Source organism: Bicyclus anynana, chromosome 16 (assembly GCF_947172395.1).
Source record: "Bicyclus anynana chromosome 16, ilBicAnyn1.1, whole genome shotgun sequence".
NCBI classification, from domain to species: Eukaryota; Metazoa; Arthropoda; class Insecta; order Lepidoptera; family Nymphalidae; genus Bicyclus; species Bicyclus anynana.
Window position 1 is genome coordinate 14,089,906 of NC_069098.1, and position 15,755 is coordinate 14,105,660.

The following is a 15,755-nucleotide window of genomic DNA, read 5'->3' on the forward strand; positions in this document are numbered from 1 at the left end:
CTGGTTAATAACAACTTTTAATAACCGCGTTATTGAAATATTTATACAATTAATATATTATATGTTACGCTCAAAGATCGAAAACGCTCAGTGAGCAAAAAAAGCTCACAACGCGTTGTGGTCGCAGTAAAACATTTACATAGGGAAATTCGTGTGATGGCTCTAACGAAAACGCGCACGATGCGTTGTGGCAATCAAAGGAACTGAATAGCGAAATTCGTGTCGTGGCTGACATGCTATTCGATCTCAACGCGTTGTGGCAATGAAGAAAAGCCATGACGCGTATGGAAGATTATTTGATTACGATGCACACTACTTTCCGATATAGATCCTTCTCTAGGCCTAGCCTAGAATAGCACGTCAGTCACGACAAGAATTTCGCTATTTGGTCGTTCTGTGATTGCCAATGCATCGCGCGCGTGTTTTTCAATTTGAAAATTTGTATGGAAAGTCCTTCATTATTCAAGTTATATTTTTTTAAATTGGTGTGTGTAGTACCAGTAAAATCCTACAGATAATATAATTTAAGATTTTTCTTCTCCTAAAAGGTCAAAAAGGGATTGAAGTTTTTCAATATAATTCGTTTATATTTTGCGTTATATTTTTGTAAACTGATTGTTGGATTATTTATTATATATGTCATTGTTAAATTGTAAATAACGTTAGTTTGTAATCTATCTCGCGAGTTAAAGGCCCTCAGAACTCAGAGCGTGTGCAAAATTTCATCCTACACGAAGACCAGGAAGTGAGTCAAATTAAGATTCCAAGATTTGTCTTTCCTACATAGTTAAAGTGATTGGGCAGGCCGCCATATCGAATTTGTAATGACGTTTCGTAGCTAGTCATGTATTGTCATCAGAGCGTGTGCAAAATTTCATCCTAATTGCATTGCGTGAGTAGGATTCCAAGATTTTCTTACATACATAGTTACAATAAAGCGTGTAAAAATATTTTGTTCTATTTCCGCTAGGGTACTGCTCCTGTTCCATAATCCATATACTACATGAAACTAAAACTACTTTTCTCAAAATATGCTTGGAAATTTGAGCATTATTTTGACAAGCTTCTTCGAGATAAATCGAAATTGCTGTACTGTACTGTACACTCAGACCAATTATAGAAGGACCTGTATCGCACTTACAGTCACGAACAAAATTGTCTGTCAGTTTCTGAAGAAGACGAGCTTAGATTTGGTATTTCATAACTAAACTAGAATTTTTGCCCGTTTTTTACACAATTCAATTACACAAAAAGGTATTTTTACGCAGCTCTTTAACCGACGATCACGATTACAACTATTTAACATCGATACTATAGAGTTTTTATAATCGCATTAGGTCGATGATCATATACTTTGACAGAAAAGTAACGTCTAGCGAGGCAGGTCCTATACAATAATTGGTCTGAGACTGTACAGCAAGTTCGATGTACTGTTGCTTGCTGGTCGAGCAATAGTTTCAAGAAAATCCATCGATCGTAGATCGTTAGATGAGCCCCGAAGCGTCGCGGAATTGTCATTGGTTTCGCAAATACTTACGAATATTTAATATGAAAAGTAACAACTTTCTCATTATATTCGTGTTGCGGCTTGTGTTTTTACACTTCTAAAATGACCACGAAGGCAAGCAAGAAAAAAACAGTAAAATATTCAGTCGCAGCATGCGCTTGTTGCATACTAAGTTAAGATGTGCGTGCACGTCTTAGAGTAATGATATAACATTGTAAGTTCTTTAATATGGAGAAGACGCGTAAATAACGAAAGCACCTTATCCCGATCATCGATTTCCCGTCAAAACTTTGAAGTTCAGAATCACGCCGAAAACGCTAGTAGGTATATAACAAACTTCAACCTCGTTAAAATTATCTATAACCAATTCCCGGAAAATCCACATTGAATTTTAAGAATTGTACATTCAATAATGGGGATGATGACTAGGTTTGAATGTATTGATTTTTATGATACATTCGGGTAAATAGGGTCATTGTTAATAAATTTATATGTAAAAAACAAAGATTGTGTGGATATTTGCAAAATAAATGAGATTATAAAATTTTAAAATCTATTAAAAATCTTTTATCGTAATTAGATGAAAATTCATACAGTTTTAGCTTCCTTAAATTAAATGTGACATTTTTTAATAAATGAACTATAAAGATAAACGCACAAATAACAAAGATATTAGTAATTTTGTTTGAACGCGCATACAAATCTAACGATCATTACATTGCCTACGACGTCAGTTCGTGCCATTTTGTATGGGGCGTTTTTCAGGGATCCGCGGCAGCGCCGCAAATCTGACCCTTTAAATCCCTGTAGCTCCGAAAGTAATGGTCGCAGATACCCTGTTACTTTTACAAAATTGCTTTACTATTAGCGTACTCTTAATTTATATACAATTTAAAAAACTGTCATCATCCCTATTGTATATTCAAATAAAAGTTCTGAAATCTACAGTTTCATTTTTGAGCATTGTTAATTAAAAAAAGTACTTGCAACTAGTCATTAATGGACTTACGTGTGTGTGCCTCGGCTTCTCCTCGGCCCACATTTACACGTTTGTCCATCAATGTCTCCATTGCCGGCCGCGGCAGTAATGTAGGTTCTATTATATTAAATTTAATAAATAATAAATAAATAAATATACTTAAACAATACACATCACTATCTAGCCCCAAAGTAAGCATACAGAGTAGCTTGTGTTATGGGTACTAAGATAGTTGATTTTATAATATTCATATACATTTATATACTACATATAAATACTTATATAATGTATAAATACACACAGACACTGGAAAAAACCCATGCTCATCACACAAATATTTTCCAGTTGTGGGAATCGAACTCACGGCCGTGGATGCAGAAAGCAGGGTCACTACCCACTGCGCCACGCGGCCGTCGAAATTTGATATGAGTCAACTGCCCTATACTTTACCTACTATTTTCCTACTAATTTTGACTACGTAAGTACTTATCACTCTTGTATACAAAGTACTGTACAAGGAAATGAATGTCAAAAGCAGTATGATGATGAAATTCCTAATATAGCCGGTTGTAGTCACAGGCCTATGACTATATGTACCGCATAGGCTTGTGACCACAAGCGACTATATTTGGTATGGTGAAATAATTATTGTTTACTAGCTAAGCCCCGCGTAGATATCATTTTATGGGAAAATCGGAATAAAATGGAGCTTATTATTAGACTATTTTACCGGCTTCATTGGAGCCGTGGGTAGCTGGTTCAGTTACGGACAATGAGGTCTAAGATTCAAATCCCGGGTTAGAACAACAAACAAAATTCGTCATTTAATCAATTTTATAAAGGGAATCAAGATAAATAGGATAAATAGGATACTCCTTTTTAAATTTTGACACATCTATACTAATATTATAACGCTAAAGAGCTTGTTTGTTTGATTTGATGCGCTAATCTCAGGAACTACTGGTCTGATTTGAATAATAATTTCAGTGATATAAATAGCCCATTTATCGAGGAAGGCTATATTATATTTTCAAAAAATTAGGCATCCTTTCCATTTTTCTGTCTATTTTTTCACGAAGGAGATGGTTCTAAATTGTATGGAGCCCAGGATCAGTCATTGTACCCTAGCGGAAATAAAAGAAAATATTTTTTGTCAATTCAATTCTTTCGAAATAATATTCATTTATCTCCCAAGAAATGCAACATTAGATGGGTAATAATGGCGAATAGATGACGTTTTCAATACATTAATCGATTTGACGTTTGCTGTCAATTGTCATGTCATAGTTGCTCTATGGGCGCCATCTTGATATAACACAAAAACTTGGGTTTTTATTTTATGTATTTCTTTTAATTTAGTTACATTTATTCACTTTAATAAATTTTAATAAAATCCTTGTATTTTTTAAATTTCAATTATACGGGGTACAAGAGTGGATCTGAAATGCACCATTTCCTTTTGGCAACTTAAAATGTACTTTTTATTACTTAATTGTCGTTATTGAGAGTGGTTGTAATGCTATGTAGTGTGTATCATTGTATGGAAGGCAAGCTAAACCAATCAAAGCCATGTGATGTCGACGCTTTAGCGAGTTTGTCGTTAAATCAAGTGATGTCACATGGAGTTTACACTGTATTTAGATAAATATGTTCAATACCAGATACATGTACGCGAGGATGAGACATCCAGTCCTCAATGGAATACAGCAGCAACAGGTATCCTGATCCGAACTTGATCTTGGTCTTGACTGGGTCGTTAATACTTGATGATTAGAAGCCATTCTGCAAAAAAAAATAAGTACTTGAAAAAAATCCGACAGCTTCCGAAGTTGTGAGAAATCCGTGAAATAATATAATTATGGAAGTGTCTATTTACACGTAGGTACAGTACGATTTTTTTTTATTTAAAAAATAATTGTCAAAAATTATATCCGTATGAATTAAATAATTATTATTATATATGATTCGTACGGTTTTCGTACGATTATCTGTCGATAACAAATGTCAATCCTGTACATTTTTTAATTTTCGAAGCGTTTGCTTGCTTTTTTTGTTAGAAAGAGAATCGACGTGCCAAAATATGGCTATAGGCCTGGTTATCGAAGGCTCTTAGTCTACTCGTAGTAGAGTATTCTCAGTTGCGAACAAAGAACTACCTATATTGTAATTATAGGGAGAAGCTAATCGTGCGTAAACTGTACGAATTGTATACAATTGTTCATACGGATATAATAGGAATGACAGTTCTATAATCCTACTATAATATTATAAATGCGAAAGTTTGTATGGATGTATGGATGCTTGTTACTCTATAACGCCGCTACTACTGAAGCGATTTAGCTGAAATTTGAAATGGAAATAGATTACTCTGGATTAGCACATAGGCTTTTTATCCCGAAAAAAAATCCATGGTTTCCCGAGATTTTCGAAAACTGATGATTTTCATGATATGAATGTTTGTTACTCTTTCACGCCTCAACTACTGAACCGAATTAGCTGAAATTTGTTATTAAGATATATAATAACCTGGATTAACACATAGACTACTTTTTATCCCAGAAAATCCATGGTTCCCGAGGGATTTGTGAAAAACTAAATTCTACGCGGACTATTCGCCGGCCGGCTTCTCAGCAGAACCTGCCTGCCGAACCGGTGGTAGAATCTTTACAAATAGTCAACGGCCGTGTCAAAAGTGCTTGTAAACTGAGCCTACTTGAAATAAATGATTTTTGATTTGATTTGATTTGTAACTCTAAAAATGAAGGACTTTCCATACAAACTTTCAACCCCTATTTCACCCCCTTTTTGTTTTATTTTTAGAATAAAACGTTTCCTATAACCTTCTTCATAGTATGGTCTCAAACCGAGTAAAAGTTTCATTTGAATTCATTCAGTAGTTTCAGCGTGATGCCCTAATAAAAAAAACACGCACAGACAGACAGACAAAAAATCGAAAAAAAATATTTTTAGCTTCAGTATCGATAATTTGCCCCCAAACAAAAAAAAAATCAAAATATCTTTAATGTACAGAATTGGACCTGCTACAGTTTTATTATAGGTATAGATATGTATTTATTATAATTAATATATATTTTATAAACTTACCTTTTTGTGACAGTAATATCTTTCTCTAATTTGTCAGCTATTGTCAGCTATTTTGCACAAAAGTAATGTTCAAATGTCAATAAGCGATGAAGCATCAAATGAGATGAGCCACTAACTAACACTAACCACTAATAATAATAGTACAGAATACTCGTACATGTATGATAATATATACTATTAATTACCGAAAAGTACGAATCAGATTCGCGCACCACGGGTTCCGTACAAGGATAATTATTAACTATTATAGCAACTAAGTAACGTTACTGAAGATCATTCAACTATGAAAGCGCCGAACATCTAATGAATGTTGTATATAATGGAAGCTGTGATCCCATTGACGGTGCAGTAAGGGAAGGTTCCTACCCTAGGGTATAAATACCCTTTACAATAAAAAACGAATTATCAAAATCGGACCACTTGGTAAAAAGTTATGCGTGGTCTGGTATTTGTTTGTAAATCAGTCGTCCGTTAATTGTAATTAAATAATTAGTAATTAGAAATGTTGATCGATCGTAATATATTTAAATGTCGTTTACAGATATGTAAATGACATTTAAATATAAATGGAATTTACATTCAATTGACTTGAAATTACTTTCAATTGACGAGCTTTATAATATTTTTCACTCCCAAAGCTTCTTCATTAAATTATTTTATTTATTTTCTCTTTTCAGGTTATCCATCTCTACAAAAATTTCAAAATTTTTGTTATTAAATTTTCATTTTTGCTATGATTGGTTGTAGTTTTTCGTCTATATTCTCCATTATACATTCTGCTTTCGCTTTCCATATATTTTTTAAACAAAAATTAATTTCCAATTTTGAATTGTAAAAATTATAATTTTATTAAACAAATAAATTAGCAGGTATACCTATATATAGTTGGAAAACGCGAAACCCTAAAATATTCGCCAGAATTGTAGGAAAACCGCAAACTGTAGCTGAATTAATGCGGAAAACTACGAATTTTAGACTGGATTCACTGTCCAGTCTAAAATTCGTAGTTTTCTGCATTAATTAAATTACCTTGTCTTGATTGGTGTAATGGTAAAAGTAATCATTTAAATTAAAAGAACAAAAATATCATTAAAAAAATCCAACTACCTTCAAGATCCCAAAAATGTTTCACTAAACTAAAAAGCTAAAAATAACATCGTATGATCACTTCCTTCCGGTACCTTCTGATTACTTTGAAGGCGGTACCAAGTTAGTGACGTATTAATTTATAACAAAATTAAGAAACGTATTGAGAAACCTCCTCCTTTTTTTTCTAATTCGGTTAAAAATATCATTCAAGTACCTACTGACTTCGTGGATATCATACAGTAGGTAGTCGTTAACAATAAACTTTACGGAATACAAAAAATGCCGTTGTTATTAGTTTCATGTCAATTCTATTAGGTAGCTAACGTACGTCAAACTTATAAACTACTTAGGTGCAAAATCCAGTGATTTGCCCAAATATAATAATGTAGTGTCTATTTCATGACATCTTGTGGTGCTCGGTCTCTTGAGCCTTTTGAAAGTTGTACCAGGTTTCTTCATCATTAGGTTCCTTGCAAGTTGATTTGGATGTTTACGAATACGCTTTTGGTATGTTTTCATTGAGTCTGCAACTTCTGTCTTTATAGTCTTAATTTTTAGTTCACGATGCAGGCGATCATTTTTGACGTATCAAGGAGCATTGGTAATCATGTGCAGCATTTTTGACTGGAACCGTTGCAGAAATTCTAAATTCGAGTTGTTAATGATGAGAGGATTTTTCGTTATTTTTTTTTCTGTATCGAACTGGGCCCAAATTTGTCGGTTTCCTTAGATAGGTCGATAGATGTTCCAAGTACTAGCTTCCTGGAGTTGGAGAGGAGTTAAGCCTGCTGAGCCGAGGGTGGGGGTAGATTCTTGGCATCCTCCACCATGTTCAGGTAATGGCTCCTTAACACGACGATATAATACACGTTGAACGCTGAAAATAAATAAATCAAAAATTCATTTATTTCAAGTAGGCTCAGTTTACAAGCACTTTTGATACCTACGTCAGTTGACTATTTGTAAAGATTCTACCACCGGTTCAGAAGGCAGATTCTGCTGAGAAGAAACCGGCAAAAAACTCAACAGTTGCTCTTTAAAAAAATCATGCAATAATATTATAATTACAATTGATGACAACATTACAATTTCTTGTAGTTTTACTTCCTGTGTGAAGGTGGAAGCTGATCCAACGGCCTCCAAGCATCTTTAACATTAAGGAACTCATCAATGGTGTAGTAACCTCGACTAGTATATATAAGTATTTAGTTACTTATTGGTACTACTCTTTTTTTTGCCTCGGCGTTAACTTATGTGGTTTCGGATTACGAGATCCTGGGTTCAAATCCTGGGTTGAGTCATGGAATACTTACTGAGCTATCTTGTAAGATATTTTCAGTAAAGATTCTCAGACTGAACTTGGTTAAATCTGGACTGGACTTGGTTATCTTAAGTTTAATATAACCTGACGTTTCGAAAGAGCTTGTAAACTAAGCCTATTTGAAATAAATGAATTTTAACTTTTGACTTTGCTACATATTCGCTACATCTCAGTGCTAAAGTGTTTTTCAGATAGCATGGATACGGTGACAAATGCTATATTACGTTCATAATACGTAGGTACTATTATCGTTTTTTTTTCTTTATTACGTACAAGTTAGCCCTTGACTACAATATCACCTTATGGTAAGTGATGATGCAGTCTAAGATCGAAGCGGGCTAACTTGTTAGGAGGAGGATGAAAATCCACACTCCTTTCGGTTTCTACACGACATCGTACCGGAACGCTAAATCGCTTGGCGGTACGTCTTTGTCGGTAGGGTGGTAACTAGCCACGGCCGAAGCCTCCCATCAGCCAGATCTGGACAAATTAAGAAAACCTCAATCAGCCCAGCCGGGGATCGAATCTAGGACCTCCGTCTTGTACGTCCACTGCGCATACCACGGAGGCCGTCGTGAATCGCGGTAAACTTTCAAGATTAAAACGAACTGTCATCGTACCCATGCTATCTGAAAAACACTATAGTCACTACATTATCTTTTCTAATTTGTATGAATTTGATAATAACTAATAACTCAATATAGAGACGTGAAAGCCCAGAGGATATAACCTCTGCCGTCGATTAGGAGGGCGTAAATTCGAATCCGGCCCGTGGCATGCACCTCCAACTTTTCAGTTGCATTTTAAGATATTTAATTCCATAAATAGTCCATTCAAACCCACACTGCTCAAACGGTGAAGGAAAACATCGTGAGGAAACCTGCATATCTAAGAATTTTCTTAATTCTCTAGGTGTGAGAAGTCTGCCAATCCGCATTGGGCCAGCGTGGCCCCTCTCATTCTGAGACGAGACTCGTGCTATGGGTTGATAATGATGAATAACTTACGTACCTATATGTACCAAGGCCACAAAAATCCACAAAATATGTGCAACTGAGGGTGTGGAGAGAGACAGGCTTACAATCCGTTGCACGAGCGTTAGTACAGTAATTACTACCAGGAATACGAGGAACACTCCGACGTACTTCGATTTCTCCTGAAATTATACCAGTAAACATTCATCTATTTAAAATTATCATCTATTTTAATATATAATTCATCTATTTTACGGCCTCCGTGGCGCAGTGGTATGCGCGGTGGATTTACAAGACGGAGGTCCTGGGTTCGATCCCCGGCTGGGCGAATTGAGATTTTCTTAATTTGTCCAGGTCTGGCTTATAACCCCATGCGAAGAAGGTTACAGGATATTTTTTGTTGCAAAAATTAAATCGGTAGAGCGTGAGACAGTGGTTGAAAGATTGTATGGAAAATTATTTTTACAAGTTACATTTGTAAAAATTTGTATACATACATAAAAATACTAAAAATTAGTAGTATTAGTAGTAATTCAAGGAGTTTGCTTATGTGTGTTTCAGTTCTACGAGTATCATCATAGCGACTCCAGATCTTCATTATTTTTTATGTATGTATGAACACGTGTAATTTTTTACTTTAGAAAGGGATAGTTCGAATTAGGTCCCATATAAATTTGGGAAAAAACATCTTACCCTAAGGGTAGGAAATCAGGGGATGATTGAGTATACCCATTAATTGTAAATTAAAACCACGCATAACTTTTTTTAATGTAGTCCGGTTTTGATATTTTTTTTTTTAAATAGAACTTAGTTTGGAAAATAAAAGTGCCCAGTGTCTATAGGCCCAGTTGTCACAGAGCAAGTCTCCACAAACACGTATACATTCAAAGCATATGAGACGCTACTGAAAACCCAAAGTTTAATTTTTGTTAAAATAATCTGTGTGAGATCGCTCTGGGATCTTGGTTGGTCTAATAGTTCCCCATATTAACATAGTAACCCGCCCCTGTGGCTAAGTGGCACGTCTATTCTCTTTCTACGATCGCAAACGCTTCGAAAACTAGATAAATGTATGAGAATTACAGATATTGATCACGTGACCACACTTGGCTACAGGAGCTGACTTTTCAAAAGTGCTAATAAACTAAGCCTACTAGAAATAAATTAATTTAGATATTGACTTTAATATTATTTTCAATGAACAGTGATGAAAGTACCAAAATATGTTATACTAGCGGACGCCCGCAACTTCGTCCGCGTGAAAGTCGATGTAAACTTTCAACTACCTACCCTTCACTGCTCTGTTCCTGTAAGTAGTGTGATGAAAAGTATACTATACCTGCCCAGGAGTATGAAGAACAATTGTACCAAGTTTCGTTAAAATCCGTTTAGTAGTTTTTGTTTCTATAACGAACATACAGACAGACAGACAAAAATTTTACTGATAGCATTTTTGGCATCAGTATCGATTACTAATCACCCCCTGATAGTTATTTTGGAAATATATTTCATGTACAGTATTTACCTCTCTACAGATTTATTAAAAGTATAGATTATTACCTTATGCAATCCAATGAGCAGAAGTACGACAAATGGCAACTCAATTAGGTTGGCAACCATGTCTATACCTCCAATAATTGTGTATTTCAAGACAAAGCTTTTGTAATTTTCCGGTACGGTCAGTAAAATACTGACAAGGGAGTAAAATCCCGTTATTGAAAGAATTATATTCACAATGTCGCCAACCTGAAAATAACAAGTTGAAAATTAAAATTGAATCAACCCCAACCATACTCGTTGACAACGACATTGTAGGTACCTGGTAAATGATGATACATATAAAAGTAGGTACACCTCCTCTCCCCACTGACCGAAATGCAATGCCCATCGGCCCATACAACGTAGTACCAGGGAACCTAGGTATACCCCCTAAAAAAGTATCATCATTATATCAACCGATGGACGTCCATTGCAGGACATAAGCTTTGTAGAGACTTCCAAACATCACGATCCTGAGCCGTCTGCAACCAGCGACTCGACTCGCTTGTTATCGTCAGCCCACCTGGTGGCGGATCGATGAAATGCTAGCCAATGCAACTCGCTGATAGTGTAGCTTTTCATTTGTAAAAGAAATTGTGAAATACTTTCGGAGTTATATTTTCGGAGTTTGTAAAAGAAATTGTGAAATATTTTCGGAGTTTAATAATAACAAATAAAAAACGAACATTTCTGACAGTATCAGTTCTGCACCTACTAATAAACATGGTTTTTGTTTAAAACAAACAAACGCAATTTATAGGGTAGTAAATTATTTCTGTAGCGCGTTGTACTGATGATAACAATCATCCTTTTTTTATTCCCTGAAATGGTAGGTGTGAGAGTATTTTAATATGGCCTCGCCTAAACTTATACCTAAATAAATGTTTTGGATGTGTTATATGTATCTTATCATTACAGGAGGAAATGGTCACTTCCCTTGGTTATGCCTGCGTTATTGCAGACTATGATTAGTTACGAGTAGCTTATACAGCATCAATAGAAACGTATAGCGATCCCTTATAAGGGTCATAGTTGGGAACATTAGCTATCAAATTGCAATATGGGGCAAAAATGTAACGATTTGAAAAAAGAGAGGCTTTTTTATTTTTTATAAGTAATGAAATAAAATGAACGATAATGAAAAATTTAAAATCCTTTTATAAAAAGTGTCAACTTGCTGAATGAATTATAGAACGAGAGCCTGTGTTGTCCACACCTTGTTGTTGTCTTGTTGCCACTGTGTTGTTTTTTTGTAAAAGACGAAGGTTGATCAGTTTTTGGCTGGTGGGAGGCTTCGGCCGTGGCTTGCTACCACCCTACTGACAAAGACGTACCATGTCGTGTAGGGTTGTGGATTTTCATCCTCCTCCTAACAAGTTAGCCCGCTTCCATCTTAGATTGCATCATCACTTACCATCAGGTGAGATTGTAATCAAGGGCTAACTTGTAAAGAATAAAAAAAATAAAGACAGTTTAATAAAGTATTACAGAATCTTGCTCTTTTCTCGCTCGGAGTATCTCTGTATGATCGGATCAGACATCATCATCATTATCATTCTCAACCCATATTCGGCTCACTGCTGAGCTCGAGTCTCGTCTCAGAATGAGAGGGGTTAGGTCGGTGGTCCACCACGCTGGTCCAATGCGGATTGGCAGACTTCACACACGCAGAGAATTAAGAAAATTCTCTGGTATGCAGGTTTCCTCACGATGTTTTCCTTCACAGTTTTTTGAGATACGTGATATTTAATTTCTTAAAATTCATACAACTGAAAAGTTGGAGGTGCATGCCCCGGATCGAACCCACACCCTCCGGAATCGGAGGCAGAGGTCCACTGGGCTATCACGGCTCTTCATCAGACATATTGTGGCATAATCTACATATTATCTAAAAGTGGAAGGTCACTCAACACGAAATCTCGAAAACCGCTTTGACTTACAAAGACTGAATTTGGCAAAGACGTAGTTAATAGACGTCTACTAAGGAAGGACTTTGTGACAGGGTCGTATTGAGGAGGTTCTAAGGGCGTGTTAAAGACATTTTTTTGCAGCAGTGGGCGTTTTTCGATAATAATGATGATGTTAAATTTATAGAAAAGTTATGTTAAATGTTAATAATTATATTACCAGAAACAAGTAAGCGAGGATAAGGCTCCCGATCCTCAGAGGGATGCAGCAGTAACAACACTGCTCCAGAACCAACCTTGGTCGTGGTCGTGCTCCGTGGTCAACCATTTTTGCTTGTTGACTAAAAGCCTCACTATAATAAAAAAAATATATTATGTTCTGTGAAATCAGTATATTAACATCAGTGACAATCTGAATTACGTATTATATATATATATATATATTTTTTTTATTGTTTACAAGTTAGCCCTTGACTACAATCTCACCTGATGGTAAGTGATGATGTAGTCTTAGATGGAAGCGGGCTAACTTGTAAGGAGGAGGATGAAAATCCACACCCCTTTCGGTTTCTACACGGCATCGTACCGGAACGCTAAATCGCTTGGCGGTACGTCTTTGCCGGTATTATATTTATTAAACTAACCTTTTTGTGACAGTAATATCTCGATCTAATTTTTCACCCATCTTGCAGAAAAGTATTTTTCAAATGAGCGATGAAGCATCACAGGGCAGCTTAATCACTAAACTGATAATACTACTAAAAACCGGACAAGTGCGAGTTGAACTCGCGTGAAGAGGGTTCCGTAACAATTTCTATCTTATTTTTTGTTAAATCTGACCTAAATTTGAAGGTACTCTATAGCCGTGATACGTTATATATACGATACGATGTATATGACTTCTACCTCCGATTCCAGAGGGTGTGGATTCGAATCAGAAAATTAAATATCACGTGTCTCAAACGGGGAATGAAAAACATCGTGAGGAAACCTGCATACTAGAGAATTTTCTTAATTCTCTAATTCTCTACGTGTGTAAAGTCTGCCAGTCCGCATTCGGCCAGCGTGGTGGGTTATTTCTATGCCTAAGCTCTCTCATTCTAAGAGGAGGCGTGAGGAGAATATGGGTTGATAATGATGATGATGACGAGCTTTATAGTTCATAGCTCCTTTCACTGCCAACATTTTACCATCATGACAGAGACCGCGTAGATTTCTTCCCCCATGTCATTAGTATCCCTAGAAGTCGAACAAAGTGGTTTGCTTTTCTCATACGCATAATAACAGACCTGCTGGATCCGCTGGTTGAAGGCGCCCTCTGCCGTCTTAAACCTGGTTGGTATCCTACTATAATAAAGACTAGCTGACGCTGTGCGGTTTCACCCGCCTGGTTCGCGCTCCCGTAGGAATACGTGGATAATATACAGCCTTCCTCGATAAATGGGATATCTAACACTGAAATATTTTTTCAAATCGGATCAGTAGGTCCTGAGATTAGCGCGTTCAAGCAAACAAACAAGCTTTTTATAATATTAGTATACATTATAGGCCTCAACAGCTCTGCGGTAAAGGGGTCGGACTCTTCACCGAGAGGCCGTGATTCGATCCCTGTCCACTTTCCGTAGCCACTTCTAACACAATCTTTTACGATTTGTTGGAAGGAATTAAGAATATGGGTCATATTTATGGCAAACATTCTTTTAAATAAAAAAACTAATAATCCTGTTTTCTTACATAATATATTTGCGAATACATACAAATTACATATAAATCTGTGTTTATTGCTAATCAATTTTATACTTAGTCTAAGGACACAGAATATATTTACTATTAAATATTTTCGATGTGTAAGATTACCTCATCCCCCTCAAAAAATGACGTACAATAAGTGGTCAAAATGGTGAATTTGGGTGCGATACTGGTCCATTTGTAATGGGTCTGAGGTTAATGATGAAAGGATTTGTCGTCATTTCTTTTTCTGTAACGTACTGGGCCCAAAATGGTCGACCTCCTTTGTGTGCGGATCGATAGATGTGCCAAGTACTAGCGGCTTCCTGGAGCTGGGGAGGAGTTAAGCCTGCCGAGCCGAGGGTGGGGGTAGATTCTTGGCATCCTCCACCATGTTCAGGTAATGGCTCCTTAACACGACGATATAATACACGTTGAACACTGAAAATAACGAATTTATTATTGGTACCCCCGTTGGTCCAGTGGTTAGCCTATGTGGCTTCCGGATCTCGAGATCCTAGGTTCAAATCATGGGTGGAATCATGGTATAGGGTGAATTTGACGGCCTCCGTGGCACAGTGGTATGCCCGGTGGATTTATAAGGCCGGCTGGGCAGATTGAGGTTTTCTTAATTGGTCCAAGTCTGGCTGGTGGGATACTTTGGCCGTAGCTAGTTACCTAACGGCAAAGGCGTACCGCCAAGCGATTTAGCGTTTCGGTACGATGTCTTTAGAAACAATTCATTCACGTCATAAATCCGTTTTGTTAATAAAATTATACATTACTCAATTTTAGTCACTTCTTTCTTTTTTCTAATTATTAAAAACTTTGATAAAAACTAAAACTTACGTACCTATATATAACAAGGTCAAAAATACCCCCAGTATGAGCGAAAACGAAGGCGTGGAGAGAGACAGGCTTACAATGCGCTCAATGATTGTCACCACAGTAATTACTACCAGGAATATGAGGAATAATCTGACGTACTTTGATTTCTCCTGTAATTATAATAAAGAAACATACCAGTAATTTATACCAGTAAACATTAGTAAACATACCAGTAATTATACCAGTAAACATAGTTACAATAGCAGACGCCGCGCGGTTTTACCCGCGTGATTCCTGTTCTCGTAGGAATACGGGGATAAATATAGCTTAAAGCACTCGGGGATAGTGTAGCTTCTCGACTGTGAAAGAATTTTTCGAATGGGTCCGGTTTCAAAATTTTAGATTGCATTCCGTTCCATCCATCTTAGATTGCATCATCACTAAGCATAGATCGTTGACCATCTGCTTCCTTACTATAGCTCTCGCCTTTGGCTCGAGCTGCAATATCGCCTTGGCTGTAATTTTCAACTTACCTCACTTATATCATAATGTACTATTAGACTTCGACTTTATTAGTTCGTTTAGTTAGTGATATATTAGTATTACCTTATGCAATCCAATAAGCAGAAGTACGACAAATGGCAACTCAATTAGGTTAACAACCATGTCTATACCTCCAATAATTGTGAATGTTAACACTAAGTTTTTGTAATTTTCCGGTACAATCGGTAAAATGACGACAGTGGAATAAAAGCCCAATATTGAAAAAATTAGATTC

General features: G+C 36.3%; 1 protein-coding gene and 1 long non-coding RNA gene across 4 annotated transcripts in view; both read right to left on the reverse strand.

Annotated features, from left to right (window-relative positions):
• The window catches only part of LOC112054406 (uncharacterized), a 17,475-nt gene extending 4,319 nt beyond the window's left edge, over positions 1–13,156 (reverse strand). For 2 of the 3 annotated variants that reach the window (XR_008251542.1, XR_008251541.1), the window contains exons 1-6: positions 13,066–13,156; positions 12,642–12,774; positions 10,536–10,721; positions 9,013–9,157; positions 5,592–7,557; positions 4,145–4,268 (exon numbers count right to left, since the gene is read on the reverse strand). Coding sequence is in view for 1 of the 3 variants with exons in the window: in XM_024094182.2 (XP_023949950.2) it covers positions 7,460–7,557; positions 9,013–9,157; positions 10,536–10,721; positions 12,642–12,774; positions 13,066–13,106 (603 nt within the window). In the remaining 2 variants the exon portion in view is untranslated. Of the gene's footprint in view, positions 1–4,144; positions 4,269–5,500; positions 7,558–9,012; positions 9,158–10,535; positions 10,722–12,641; positions 12,775–13,065 lie in introns of those variants that run through there. The other variant, XM_024094182.2, reaches the window with a different exon arrangement.
• A 985-nt stretch (positions 13,157–14,141) lies between these two features.
• Positions 14,142–15,749, reverse strand: LOC112054407 (uncharacterized). Its single transcript, XR_008251543.1, has 3 exons — positions 15,584–15,749; positions 15,003–15,147; positions 14,142–14,590 (listed from the first exon to the last, which is right to left on the reverse strand). It is a non-coding gene; the product is annotated as an uncharacterized LOC112054407 (long non-coding RNA).
• Between the last annotated feature and the right edge of the window lie 6 nt (positions 15,750–15,755).